Consider the following 14,217-nt stretch of genomic DNA (forward strand, 5'->3'; position numbering starts at 1 on the left):
TGGTCACCCTCCTAGGCACTCTCGCCAACAAGGCCATTCGATGTGTCATATCCTCTATAGAACCAGTCACACTGTTTGTAAATATGACTTGTTTACAGATGGATTAGGGTTAGTGAAATTTAAGATTAGTACCATTTCAATCCAATATACCTTATCAAAGGCCTATTTTGCTATTTCTGAACCATTTATAAAAATATCTAAATCCTACTCTCTGTAGCTGTCATCCTCAAGTTCTGAGGAGTCATTAGCTTGAAGGTATACTAATAAATTTCCAAATTAGGATTTCCAAGAGCAGAAGTACTGGCAAAAGGATAGACATAGATTAATGGAACAGAATTGAGAGTCCAGAAATAAATCCTTATAATTAATTGATTTTTGACAAAGGTGCTAGGCTAATTCATTGACGTAAAGATGATATGTTCAACAACTGCTTATCCACATGCAAAAAGATGAATTTAGACCTTCAACTCATAAACAAAAATAACTCAAAATGGAACACAGACTTAAATGTAACAGCTGAACAATTTAAACTAGAAGAAAACAGGAAAATATCTTCCAGACCCTGTGTTAGGCAAAGATTTCTTTGATTAATGCTTCCACCAATCATTTCTTTGTATTTTGGACCAAAAACACAGTCTATCACTGAAAAAAACCGATGAACTGGACATCATCAAAATTCAAAACTTTTGCACTTCAAAAGACATCATTAAGAAAATTAAAAGACAAGAAATAGCTAGGAGAAAATATTTGTAAAACACATATCTGATAAAGGGCTTGTATCCATAATATACAAAGAATACCTATAACTTAATAAGACAAACAACTAATCAAATAATGGGCAAAAGAAATGAACAGATATTTCATCAAAGAAGGTACATGAAAAATACTCAGCATCATTCATTAGTCATTAGGAAAAGGCAAATTAAAACTACAATGAGATGCCACTTCATACCCACTAGAATGGCTACAATAAATAAGACAGTCATTAACAGATGTTTGCAAAGATGTAGAGAAACTGGAACCCTCATATACTGCTGATGGAAATGTAAAATAGTACCGTCATTTGGAAAACTGTGGCAGTTTCTCAAAAAGTGTCATACAGCCCATAAAAACATAAACTGTCATACAACAAACATAAAACTGTCACACAACCCATCAATTCTACTTGTAAGCATGTACTCAAGAGAAATGAAAACACATATCCACAATAAAGACTTGCACATGAATGTTCATAGCAGCTCCAAACTGAAAATAACCTAAATGTCCATCAACTGATGGGTAGGTAGACAAAATGTGTTGTATCCACACAATAGAATCCCATTCAGCAATAAAAAAAAGTGAACTATCGACACTTGCTATGTCATGGATGAACCTTAGCAACATTATGCAAAATGAAACATTATGCTAAGTGAAAGTCCATTCGTATGAAAGGTCCAGAAAAGGCAAATTTACAGAGACAGAAAGTAGACTAGTGGTTGCCTGGGACTGGATTTGGGAACAGGGATTAACTACAAACGGGCATGAGGCAGGATAAAAATGTTCCAAAATTCATTTCTGGTGAGGTTGCACCACTCCACAAAATCACTGTAAACTTTAAATGGGTAAATTTTATGATATTTAAAATAAATGAAGAATACAAAATAAATAAATGAATGAATGATTGCCTAAAGGATACCCTCCCTTGCAATGGTAGCACACAGGGAATTTTATATGGTTCTGAATTTCTGTGGCATGTACCCATGAGGAGATGTATTCTAAGGAATTTAGCAACTGGCTGCATAAAAATCCATCATCTGAGCCAAACTCTTTTCCACCATGAACTCTGAGAGACTGGTTGGAACAACGTGGCAATTAAGGAGGGAGTCAGTTCTTGGTGTAGATGCAGACAATACCAATAGGAATGTTTAGAAGAGTGGCCTATTGACCAAGAATTTTTTTAGAGAGTGTCTATTTCAGTTGGCATAAGTATGGTCTACTAAATTGAGGGTTAGAGACCACAGCCAGGGGAAAGGAAAAGGGCTGCATCATATGACTAATCAAAAAAGAACATGAGGCAAATTACCAAAAATACCAACACAATAACCACCATCATATCACCTTCATCAACTTCCCTAATTCTTTAAAAATTATTTCTTGTTACCTGCTTGTAGCTTAGCATCTCCCTCCATAGAAGTTTTCTGCTTTGTGGCTAGAATTTTTCTGGAAGTATCAAGTCCCAGGGCTTTGATAGGCTGAATCATCCAAGTGTTAGTTTATGATGGTGATGTCGGATCCATGAGTCTTAATTTTCTGGTCAGTCAATTATGGCAGGATCTTTAGGAAAACAAAAAGAGAGAATAGAAACCCTTTGGTGGTAGGACAAGAAGATCTGGTCAATCTATTAATTTCTAATATCAGAATAAAAGAGAGAAGAGTTTTCATTGGGATGTAATACAACAGAGCACGAACTTACTGTGGACTGCTGTATTTCACAGTGTCAGTTGATGGCTATTTTGAGAAGAACATATTATTAGAACCTCAGGAAGGAGAGGTAGACAAGGAGAGTTTGTCTTCCCAACAAACTTAACTTTGATAATTCTATTTTTCTCTCTATTTGCCTCTGCGGGTGATATGGACAGCGGATGTATTTAGAAATCTTGAGGGCCTTACAGTCTCTTTTGTAAGATGTACGTGAAAATTACTATCAATAATAAAAGGTTATTTAAAAATAAATAAAATCATCTTAGAAATAAATTTGTTGACAGTCATCATACAAACCCTTGCATGTGAAGATGGGTGTGATTTACTCATCTAGGAAAGTCCACAGTCACTAAACATTCATGGTCATAATCCTTTACCTTGTATGAAAATCATCTAGGAAAGATGAGTTTCTCTCTTTACTGCAACATCTTTCTCCATATTGTGAACACGATGAACAGGGCAACTCTTATAATACCAATAAGATGGATATTAAAACATGGAGCATACCAATTATACTTAACTATTTTTAGCATCCTTCCTTGTCTCCTTCTTTTACTTGTAAGTGCCATGCTGTGAGGGAGCAAATATTTTATGTATTCTAGCAGCTGTCTGGGACATGACAAGATGATTTTGGTGTAAAATACACCTTGATAGTTTTATTATTCTGAATTTAGGACCTCATCTTGGAGAAGGGAAACAGAAAAGAAAAAGGTGTTATCAGGAAATAGCCTCAGTCTTGGCTGTGTTATTAATAAGAAAACTATATTTTATTAAACAACTTTGTCACTAAGAATTTTAACTTCTCTAGAAATGAGGACTTATTGTTTTATGTTGTAGCATGACCCAGAGCATGATGCGAGTCAGCACAAAGCCCACAAAATTAACATGCTTTTTGAGAAGTGAACGTTCACATTCAGGTTGATAAGGACCTAAACTTTGCTGTAAGGGCAAAACACACAGTAAACAAAAAATAACTTTTATTTCTTCATGTTAACAGTAGACTGTATACTCAAAGACCATTTCACTTACAAGTGACCCATATTATTTAAAGCTTTATACTTAAAACAGAAATAATCTGAAGAAGCACTTCCAGAATGAGAGAGTAAGGACCTCTGAAAATCCACTCCTCCATAAAAGCAGTAACACTGGCAAAACTTGTCAAAACCAACTTTTCCAGAAGTCTGGAAATTAACCAAAGCTTTTAAAACTCTAAGGAGAATTTATTCAAGAAAATGGCTGAATCTCACAGTAGAACAGTGAGTTCTGTGGCATTTTTACTTGCTTTTTCCCATCTTCCTCTCCCCAACAGTAGTCTCCAGAATCAGCAGTCTCACTACAATAGCTACGAAAACCAGTGGCCTCACTGCCACTAGAGGGGGCAGAGTGGGTGTGGAGCTCCCTCAAAAGCCCTGTCCCTACAGAACTGTCACTACTTGATCTATCTGGAAGCCTCTGTTAAAAGCTCCTCACAGGGCTAATCTGATTCAGAGCTCACACAGTGAGAAACCCCATTCCTAGGCTTTTGTCTAAACAATCAGCAGCAAATTAGACATCTCAGCTCCCTAAGGCAGAAACACCAGTTGAGGCAAACAAAAGACTGGACAAAAAACTTAAAAGGATTGGGGAGGGTATAGCTCAAGTGGTAGAGTGCATGCTCAGCAAACACAAGGTCCTGGGTTCAATCCCCAGTACCTCCTCCAAAAATAACCCCTAACTACCTCCCTCCCCAACAAACAAACAAACAAACAAACAAAACTTTAAAGGAATACTGGGGAATGAGATGTCATTAGAGAGCTTTGAAAAGCTCTGACATCCACCTGGGGACCTTGAAGTTCATGTGCATTTGCAGTACATCCAGGAAATACCTGAGAAGGCCCCAATCTCTCACCTCTGGTGACTGGAGGCCCTCCTCAGCAAGAAGTGAGGAATAAGGCAGAGTAAACTGCTAGAGCATTTGATGGCTTGCCTGAACCAACATACAGAGTCCCTTAGCAAAAAGTAGGAGACTTAACTGCTTCCAGGCATCTAAGGAAGTTGCTGTCCAATCATTAGCTGACCACTAAGCTAACCAGGCAGAAACTTCAGTGACCACACATGCCAAAGAAAACAGACTTTATAGAATTAGTCCACAAAAGCTGATAAATAAATAGCGACAACAAGCTCTCATTTGAGAGTGATGATTTCTGGACTTGCCACACTGTATTATTTAAAACATCCAGTTTTCACATGATCATCTCAATTGATGCAGAAACATCATTTAACAAAATCCAAAATCCTTTTATTATGAAAACAAAATAGAACACTGAACAAACTAGCAATAGGAGGGAATTGCCCTAATGTGATAAAGGACATCTGTGAAAAACTAACAGCTAACATTCTATTCAATGGCAAAAGGCTTTCCCTCTAAGATCAGCAATAAGACAAGGATAGCCACTCTCATCATGTCTATTCAATGTGGTACAGAGGGTGTAGGTAGGGCTACTGGTGCAGAAAAAGAAACAAAACCTATACAGATTGGAAAGCAAGTAGTAAAACTATTTCTATTCACAGGTATGACATTCTATACAGAAAATCCTAAGGAAACCTCAAAAACATGATTATTACTAATAAGTGAGTTCAACCAGTTTGTAGGATACCAGGTCAATAAACAAAAAACAATTGTATTTCTATACACTAGCAATGAACAAAACAAAAATGAATTTGAGAATACAATTCCCCTTCACAATAGCCTGAAAAAGAATAAAATATATAGGAAAAAAAAAAAAACCCAACAAACGAAGTAAAAGACTTGTAGACCGAAAATTACAAAACACTGTTGAAAGAAATTCGAAAACTAAATAAACGGAAAGAAATTCCATGTTCATCAATCAGAAGACTTAACATTGTTAAGAGTACAATACTCCCCAACTGATCTGCAGAGTCAACTCAATGCTTATCAAAATCCCAGCTGGCTTTTTGGAGAAACTGACAACCTGATCTTAAAATCCATATGGACATGAAAGAGATCCATAATAGCCAAAACAATCTTAAAAAAGTACAAAATTAGAGGAGTCACACTTCCTGATCTCAAAACTCACTACAAAGCTATAATAATTAAGACAGTGTAGTAGTAGCATAAGGATAGATATATAGATCAATAGAATATAACCAAGAGTCCAGATTCAAGGATGCCAAGATAATGCAATGGAGGAAAGAATAGTCATATTTTCCGAAATATGGTGCTGGGACACAACTGGATATTCACCTGCAAAATAATAAAGTTGGGCCCTTATTTTACACCATACACAAAAATTAACTCAAAAGGGATTAAAGACCTAAATGTGAGAGGTAAAACTATAAAATTCCTTAAGAAAACATATGGGAAGAGCTTCATAACATTATGTTAGGCAATGATTTACTGGCTATGACAGCAAAAGCAAGACAACAACAGAAAAAAATAGACAAACTGGACTATATCAATATTTAAAACATCTGTGCAACAAAAGACAATTAACCAAGTGAAAAGGCAACATACAGAATGGGAGAAAATATTTGCAAATCATGTATCTGATAAGGGGTTAATCCAGAATATAAAGAACTCCTACAATTCAACAACAAAGAAAAGTATAAACCAATTTAAAAATGGGCAAATAACTTGAATAGACATTTCTCCAAAGAAGATGTACAAATGACCAACAAGCATATGAAAAGATGCTCAACATCATTAATCATTAGGGAAATGCAAATCAAAACCACAATGACATACCACCAACATTATGATGGCTACTATTAAAAAAAACCAGAAAATAACGTGTTGGCAAGGATGTAGAGAAACTGGAATCCTTTTACACTGTTGGTGGGAATGTAAAATTGTGGAGCCATTATGGAAAACAGTATGACAGTTCCTCAAAAATTAAAAATAGAATTACCATATGATCCAGCTATTCCACTTCTGATTATGTACCCAAAAGAATGGAAAGCAGGGTCCCAGAGAAGTATTTGTACACTTGTGTTCAAAGTAGCATTCTTCACAATGGCCAAAAGGTAGAAGCAACCCAGATGTCCATGGATAGATGAGTGGATAAATAAAATGTGGTACATACATATAATGGAATATTATTCAGCTATAAAAAGGAATGAAATTCTGACACATGGATGAACCTTGAGGACATTATGCTAAGTGAAATAAGCCAGTTACAAAAGGACAAATGTTGTATAATCCCAATTATATGAGGTATCTAGAGTAGTCAAATTCATAGAGACAGAAAGTTGAATGGCAGTTGCCAGGGACTGAAGGGCAGGAGGAAATGGGGAGTTAGTCATTAATGGAAATACAGTTTCAGTTCTACAAGATGAAAATATCCTGGAGATCTGTTGTGCAACACGAATATACTTAACATTACTGAACTGTACACTTAAAATCATTAAGACAGTAAATTTTATCGAGTGTGTATTTTACCACAATTTTTTAAAGGCTAAAAAATTGCTAAGATATGTTTACAGAAATGCTAGATGATGAGATATTATCATTTACCAGATTTGAGACAATTTCTTTCCATGACTGTTGTCTTCTGCACCTCAACTTCTACCTGTTTCCACCTGGCTGCTCATAAACTAATCCGATAGCTGCCATTTAAGCCTACTCAAGCAAACTGAATGTCCATCAACAGATGAATGGATAAAGAAAATGTGAGATACACACACACAACAGGGAATATTAGCCATAAAAAAGAATGAGATAATGGCATTTGCAGCAATATGGATGGACATAGAGATTATCATACTAAGTGAAGTCACGCAGAGAAAGACAAATATTATAACACTTTAATGTGGAATCTAAAAAAAATACAGATCAACTTATTTACAAAACAGAAACAGATTCACAGACGTAGAAAAGAAACTTATGGTTACCGGGGGAAAGGAGGGGGAGGAATAAATTAGGAGTATGGGATTAACAGATATATATATACCACCATATATAACTAGATAAATAAAAAGGATTTACTGTATAGCACAGGGAACTACATTCAACATCTTGTATAACCTATAATAGAAGAGAATCTGAAGCTGTAAACTTGAAACTAAAACAATATTATAAATCAACTATAGTCAAATAAAGATTTTTAAAAAGCCTACTCAGTATATGCCAGGCTTTTCCATATATAATTCTCAACAGTTTTCTCGTGAGCAAACTGAAGCTGAGATTCAGTGATATCTCCCAGGGCTGTAGGAGGGGTGGAGCTATCACTGGGTCCTATGACCTGGCCCCAAAGCCTGGATTCTTCCTCATTAGGTCTCATTCCTCTCAAGTTAGTATTACCCTAATTTTTGACCATGTGGGGTCAAAAATTCAGATCCTTTTTGGAGATGAGCAATCATCTAGATGAATGTTGAATGTGTGGACCCTGGAATGAGTAAATTAATATATAAAGAGACGAATGCAAACAGGAATGGATCACTTGAAAGACTAAAGGAACCTTGAAGAGGGTGGGATCTGGAAAGAAGGAAGAGCAGGAGAAGAGCTGAAAGAGGAAATTATATTTATGCTTACCAGTGCTCTTAGTCAGTCTGCCCTGTGCTGAGGACAGAGACCATTGGGGACAGTCCAGGGGCCTGGAGCCATTGCCAGCTCAGAGAGGCCAGTCCAGACAGAGCTGTGTGTGTGCCCAGCAGCAAAGAAGGCACAGGCAAGGTGCCCTAAGGAGGGAAGGGTGACAGGGCACTGGGGAGACTTGGTGGGTTGGCGCATAGGGGAGGGGCACAGCTTTCTTTAGAAAGCTCACTCTGGCTCCTGTGGGGAAGGTGACTTGAAGGGGAAGAAATTGGAAGAGGGAAGACCTTACCCCAAACACCAAGTCAAAGGAAGTAAACTCCAGAAAGGTTTTAAGGGGTACCCTTGCCAGGGCTTGGTAATCAACTGCATGTGGGGATGGTGAGGGAGAAGAAATCACCATTATAAGCTCTTATGTACCTCAGTGACGGAGCCTAAAGGAACAGGTCTGTAATGGGTGGCTGGAAGGTGAGGGCAGTCATGAACAGAGAAGGGGACCGTCACTTTTGCCAGGGGGCCTCCGACAACTCTAAGTGCTTGTCAGATTAGCAGCTCCAATGTGGGGGACTTTTATGTTGTCTCTCAGGTCCTAGGGTCCTACATTTGTTTTTTAAAGCATTAGGTAGGGACCTGGTGCATTTGCCCAGAAAGAGCTGAGGAGGCCAGCATCACGATGCAGGGCAAGAGGAAACAAACAACTTTCAGAGAACAGGGAAGGAAAAAGCCTGAGAAAGCAAAGCTGTTTAAAAACCACCCTTGTCATTTCTGGATCATTTAGCCAAACACCATCCTGTGTGTTACCTCACCTGATCCTCATGCTGATCCGGGGGAGTCAGCAGAGCTAGGTCACTGCCACCCCCAGGTTAACAGTGTTTCAGAGCTGGCACGGGAAACTGGGTGACCCAGGGTGTAAAGGCAGAGCACTTGCTGGACACAGGATGAGGGTGCTGTGTCCCTGGCCCTTTTCATACTTAACTACTTTTCTTAGATCAAGTCCAGAGAGAAGGTGAGGGCATAAGGCCTCTCCTCCCACTTGGGAAGATTTCTCCAGGGCCCAACCCCTGTTCCCAGATTCCCTTCTGAGCCCTCCAAGCCTGGGCTGAGGGAGCCCCTCGTTCTCCCAATCTTCTCTACTTCAGCCTCAAGGAGCCTCAGGACCCCAGCACTGAAGGAACAGGGTCTGATCCCCTCCTTCACTATGGAGTCGGGGAGACCGAGGCAGGAAGTGAAGGGGGCACTCTGCATGGGGCTTTCTCCCCTCAGGCCTTGGTCTCCCTAATCACAGCTGCCTCTGCAGGAAGAGAAAGACATGCCCTGGAAATTGACACCACGTGTGCTGTTTCTGGCCTGGATGGCCTCCATGTGCAGCGCCCGGGCCAGGACAGATCTGCTCAATGTCTGCATGGACGCCAAGCACCACAAGGTAAAGCCAGGCCCTGAGGACAAGCTGCATGACCAGGTGAGGATGGAGGGTGGCTCCGGTTGGGGATGGGTCTTGTTCAGGCAGGAAGAGGGAGTCAGGGTGGTGGGGGAGGGGCTGAGGGGATCCTAGGGGTGTCCTGTTCAGAAAAAGATATCCTGTCGGCAGTAATTGGAATAATCATTCATTGAACACCTAATAGGTGTTGTGTATTTTTCTGTGCCTGATTCCATATTCCAGGGGTCCTGTGATGTGGGTAGATGATGTTCTCCTCCACATGCCACAAACAAGGGAACTGAGGCCCAGAGAAGCACAGTGACACACAGAGGAATAGAACAGGACTCACTCTTGTGGTGGGATAGGGGTAGTACTGGGGTGGGCACCTCTAGGGGTATAAAGGTGAAAGACTATGGGGGAGGTTTGGCTCTTCCTACCTTTACTATGTGCCAGTTCTATGGAATGCAGAGTACAGAGGAGGAGAAGGCCATTTATGACTGTGATACAGGCCATAGCTGCTGCACGTACATACAACCTTGAAAATATATGTCAGCTGTTTGTGGCCTTTCTAGACTCCATGTCTCTTTTTTATGATTTAGACTCTCTTTTCTATCCTGGAATGAAATTCAAAGCTAATAGAACTCATCTGCACATTTAATTTAGAAGGTAACAACATAACTCTATCTGTAATACAAAGCAAAAAGAAAGTAATTTATATTTATATATTTCAATAGGTCAATGCACTGGTGTGACTACATTATAAGTCATTACAAAATAGCACATTTACTTTTTTTTCCCCCTCAAAATCACTATGAATGGAGCAACTACAGTAAAGATTGAGACAGATGTGTTCTATTGGCAACTTCAATACTTTAAGATACTCCAAGCAGTGTTTCTACCAGTGACAATGGTTTCTAAAGTAGCAAATAACTCCAGTAAAACAAATCAGAGAGTATAGCCTTCCTATGTATTTGCAGTCCTGGAAGATCTGGTCAATATAAAAAACTTGCTAAAATATGGTGTGTGTATATGTAAGATGGAGTTAGGTTTAGATTTCAGAAAACATAAGTAAGTCTTTCATTTACTTTTTTCAGCAAATATTTTTGTGGGCCTGCTCTGTGTCTGGCAGTGGCCTAGCTACTGGGGATACAGATCTTAATAATCTTAATACTTGCTGAGAATAAAGTTATTCAACATATATTACAGCATAGCATGTTCCATTTCCTCCTTTGCTCGCTTTCCACCTTCCAGTGAGGCTTTTCACAATCACCCTATTTTTTTTCTAATACTGTCATATATTTTTATTTAAGTATAGTCAGTTTATAATGTTGTGTCACTTTCTGGTGTACAGCACAATGCTTCAGTCATATAGGAACATACATATATTCGTTCTCATATTCTTTTTCACCATAAGTTACTACAAGATACTGAATATGGTTCCCTGTGCTAGACAGTATGAACTTGTTGTTTATCTATACAACCACTCTATTTAAAATTTCAACAATCATCCCAAACTCCATAGTCCCATTCCTTGCTGTAATCTTCTCCACATAACTGATCAGACCTTGATCAATGGCATTTTTTTTTTCTCTTTTAATTTCTTACTGTCTCCCCTGACCTGAACACACATACCTGCTTTGTTCTCTGCTGTATTCCCAGCATCTAGAATAGTAACTGGCATAAAATAAGGAATTATTTTTTAGTGAGTTAATTACCTTTTATAAAGTGTTAAGCACTGTATAAATGATAGCTATTGTCCCCGAAGTCAGGGTTTCTCCCAGGCTCTCACAACCCAACCGCCTCATCAGACTGTTGTAACTGAGTCTCCCCCAAGATGGGGGTTCTTGGAGGCCAAGTTCAGGGGGGCCCTCATAGTGAGTGTTTCTAGGACAACGTACCTGGGGAAGGAGAGCAAGAAGCAACTGTGGAGAGGCTGGAGGTGGCAAAGGCTGTGGTGGGGGAAGTTCTTAGTCTCGGGTCTTCCCCACCCAGTGCATCCCCTGGAAGAAGAACGCCTGTTGCACTGCCAGCGTCAGCCAGGAGCTGCACAAGGACATCTCCCTCCTGTATAACTTTAACCTGGACCACTGTGGCAAGATGGAGCCCACCTGCAAGCGCCACTTCATCCAGGACAACTGTCTCTACGAGTGCTCACCCAATCTGGGGCCCTGGATCCAGGAGGTACTGGTGTCTTCTTCATCCTACCCTAGCACGATGCCCTCCAACTCAGTCATGGCTGTTCCTGCCAATATCCCTGACCGATTGGAGCCCCTCCACCCGCACCACCCACCCAGGTGAACCAGAGTTGGCGCAAAGAACGGTTCCTGAATGTGCCCCTGTGCAAAGAGGACTGTGAGAGCTGGTGGGAAGACTGCCGCACCTCCTATACATGCAAGACCAACTGGCAGAAGGGCTGGAACTGGACTTCAGGTGAGGGTCTGGGCGGGGCCATGGAGGTGTGGTTGGAGAAAAGGGGTTTGAGGATTGAGAGTGGGGAGAAGATTTCTAGAGGTGGCCAGAGATGAACTCTGGGCTCAGGGGCTGAATGTCGGTGCCCACCCTCTCTACCCCGTAGGATCTAACAGATGTCCAGCGGGGGCCACCTGCAGCACATTTGAGTCCTACTTCCCCACGCCTACAGCCCTGTGTGAGGGTGTCTGGAGTCACTCTTACAAGGTCAGCAACTATAGCCGGGGCAGTGGCCGCTGCATCCAGATGTGGTTTGATACAGCCCAGGGCAACCCCAATGAGGAGGTGGCGAGGTTCTATGCTTTGGACATGAATGCTGGGGCCATGCCCCAGGGGATTGGGCCTTGTCTTCTCAGCCTGGCTCTGATGCTGTCTCTGGCTCCTTGACTGAGTCCAGCCCTCCCCAGATGGTCCCCTCTGCCTGTCCCCAGCTTTGCTGGCCAGGCTGGGCTCAGCTCTGCTTCCACAAATGAGGGAGCCATAAGTATGCCTTCATCCATTTACCCATCCCCCTGTCATCCAGTTCCTGCTCCATGGTGGGGCTTGGGGTTTCTGTGACAGCCAGTTCTAATAAATAAGTCAACACATTCGTATCTGATGAATTACTTTAGTTGTGAGTTTGTGGACCGAAGAGGACAGATTCCATAGCCTTTGGATTCCTTCAGATTAGAGAATTGAGACCTGGGTTTGAATCTCAGCTCTGCTACTCACTATGTTAAAGTGAAACAGTTGCTTAACTGCTTTAGAGGAAACCTTGATTTCCTCCTCAGTAAAATGGAGATCATAATCCTTGTGAAATATTGCCTAGAAAGCATGTGAGCCCAGTGCCTGCACATTAATAGTCATTAGGGATCCTGTTGCTCTTGTAGCCTGAAATGAGAGCCAAGTCCAGGACTTCATTATTTATATTGGGTCCCAAATACCCCTCCTTTCCCTCAGGCCTTGTCTGCCTGGCTCTGTGCTCAGCTCTGCCGCTATGGGAAAGCTGGGCATGGGAATCCAGGCGGGTGAAAACAAATTCACACGATGTGGACTGAAGGGGCAGAGTTGGGGATTGGGAGCCTCAGAGGAGGAAGAGAGCCTAATGAGGAGCGCAGTCTGTGAGGTCCCTGGGGAGGAAATGTTTTAGAGCCTTGCACCGGTTCACCCCGATGTGTCCTGGAGGCGGGGCTGGAAGAGGAGTGGAAAACTCTCAGGGGCTTCCCAGAGGCAGGAGCTTCTTCTCCAACACCTTTGTCCCCTCCTGGAGGGGTGCTCTGTCGCTGCACAACCCCCAGGAACCGGGCCTGAGTTTATCTCTAGGCCTCCCGCTTCCCCTTCTCCCTTGGGGAGGTCTTTTTCTCCACATCCCAACCACAGTTCTCCTCAGAGAGGCGCAGATACCTGTGTGAAAACGGCAGGCAGGTAGGTGGGTGTTCAAGCTAGGACGAGAACCCAGGGGTGAAGACTCGGAATCCAGGTCTCTCGCGCTGCACCAGAGTGCTTCCCTCATACCAGAGATGACTGAGGGGCAAGTCCGGCACAGTTTGGAGGGCGAGTTATTGGGTTCCTGGAGGGGTCTTGAGACACTGTTGAGCGTGTGCGCGGCTCTCAGTCATTATACTTATCCAGTCTGGAAGGCCCCACGGAGCCCCCTCCCCGTCCCAGGCTTTGCTCCAGCTGAGGGAAACCAATGCGCATTTGAAACAGAGGAAGGAGCTCTTCGGTACCGACCCAGACACAGGTTCTACTCAGCAAAGTGAAAGTTCTCTCCCAGGTTAAAGGGGATCCTCCCACAGCGGCCTAAGTGTTGGCAGCCTTGAGACTCTGTGTGGAGACCTGCGCCTTTAAGGAGCCAGGGGGCGGAGGGCGGGGCAGGAAGCGGACTCCCCGGAGACGCAGCCACCGGCTAGGTCTTTTTTTTTGGGAAGAGGCGGGCCAGACCCTCCTAAGGGCACCGCCCCCTACCCCTCGGCCTGGGGGCCCTCCGGTTCTTAACTCTAGGGGAAGGGGCCTGAGGCTTCTAAGCGTGCCGGATCTACGGAGCTCCGGGCTCCGCGTCCCGCCCAAAAAAGCTCAAGTTTGTTGACTTGTAGGGAGTAGCTGGGGCGGAGGCGGGTGCTAATAATACCCACTCGTTCCGCCGCCGCGCTTTACAGTTTACACAGCTGTCACCTTCGTTACTCCTTAATTAATAATAAAAATAGCCGCCGTTCGGGAGCGCCCACTGGATGCCAGGCCCCGTGCCGAGAGCTTTATAAGCACAGTCCCATTAAGTCTGCCCTCATAACGTTATCCCCATCTTACAGAGCAGGAAGGCGAGGCTGGGAGAGGGACCGTGACTTGCCCGAGGTCACTCGGC

General features: G+C 42.3%; 2 protein-coding genes across 4 annotated transcripts in view; one reads left to right on the forward strand and one right to left on the reverse strand.

Moving 5' to 3' along the window:
- ANAPC15 (anaphase promoting complex subunit 15) overlaps nucleotides 1–13,670 on the reverse strand; it is a 68,027-nt gene extending 54,357 nt beyond the window's left edge. The window contains exons 1-2 of one of the 2 annotated variants that reach the window (XM_031460253.2): nucleotides 13,260–13,670; nucleotides 2,141–2,313 (exon numbers count right to left, since the gene is read on the reverse strand). The gene's annotated coding sequence lies outside the window, so the exon portion shown is untranslated. The remainder of the gene's footprint in view (nucleotides 1–2,140; nucleotides 2,314–13,259) is intronic. The other variant, XM_031460255.2, reaches the window with a different exon arrangement.
- LOC135318406 (folate receptor beta-like) lies at nucleotides 7,914–12,649 on the forward strand. Of its 2 annotated transcripts, none has more exons than XM_010989134.3 (5): nucleotides 7,914–8,126; nucleotides 9,288–9,449; nucleotides 11,400–11,588; nucleotides 11,702–11,837; nucleotides 11,983–12,649. In XM_010989134.3, exons 2-5 carry the CDS (start codon nucleotides 9,300–9,302, stop codon nucleotides 12,261–12,263), a joined length of 756 nt encoding a protein of 251 aa, XP_010987436.1. In that variant the 5' UTR covers nucleotides 7,914–8,126; nucleotides 9,288–9,299; the 3' UTR covers nucleotides 12,264–12,649. The 2 variants fall into 2 exon arrangements, with proteins under 2 accessions (XP_010987436.1, XP_010987429.1); XM_010989127.3 differs by having other exon boundaries at nucleotides 7,915–8,131; nucleotides 11,983–12,648.
- Nucleotides 13,671–14,217: the final 547 nt, after the last annotated feature.

The sequence above is a fragment of the Camelus dromedarius genome, chromosome 12, assembly GCF_036321535.1.
Source record: "Camelus dromedarius isolate mCamDro1 chromosome 12, mCamDro1.pat, whole genome shotgun sequence".
Taxonomy (NCBI): Eukaryota; Metazoa; Chordata; class Mammalia; order Artiodactyla; family Camelidae; genus Camelus; species Camelus dromedarius.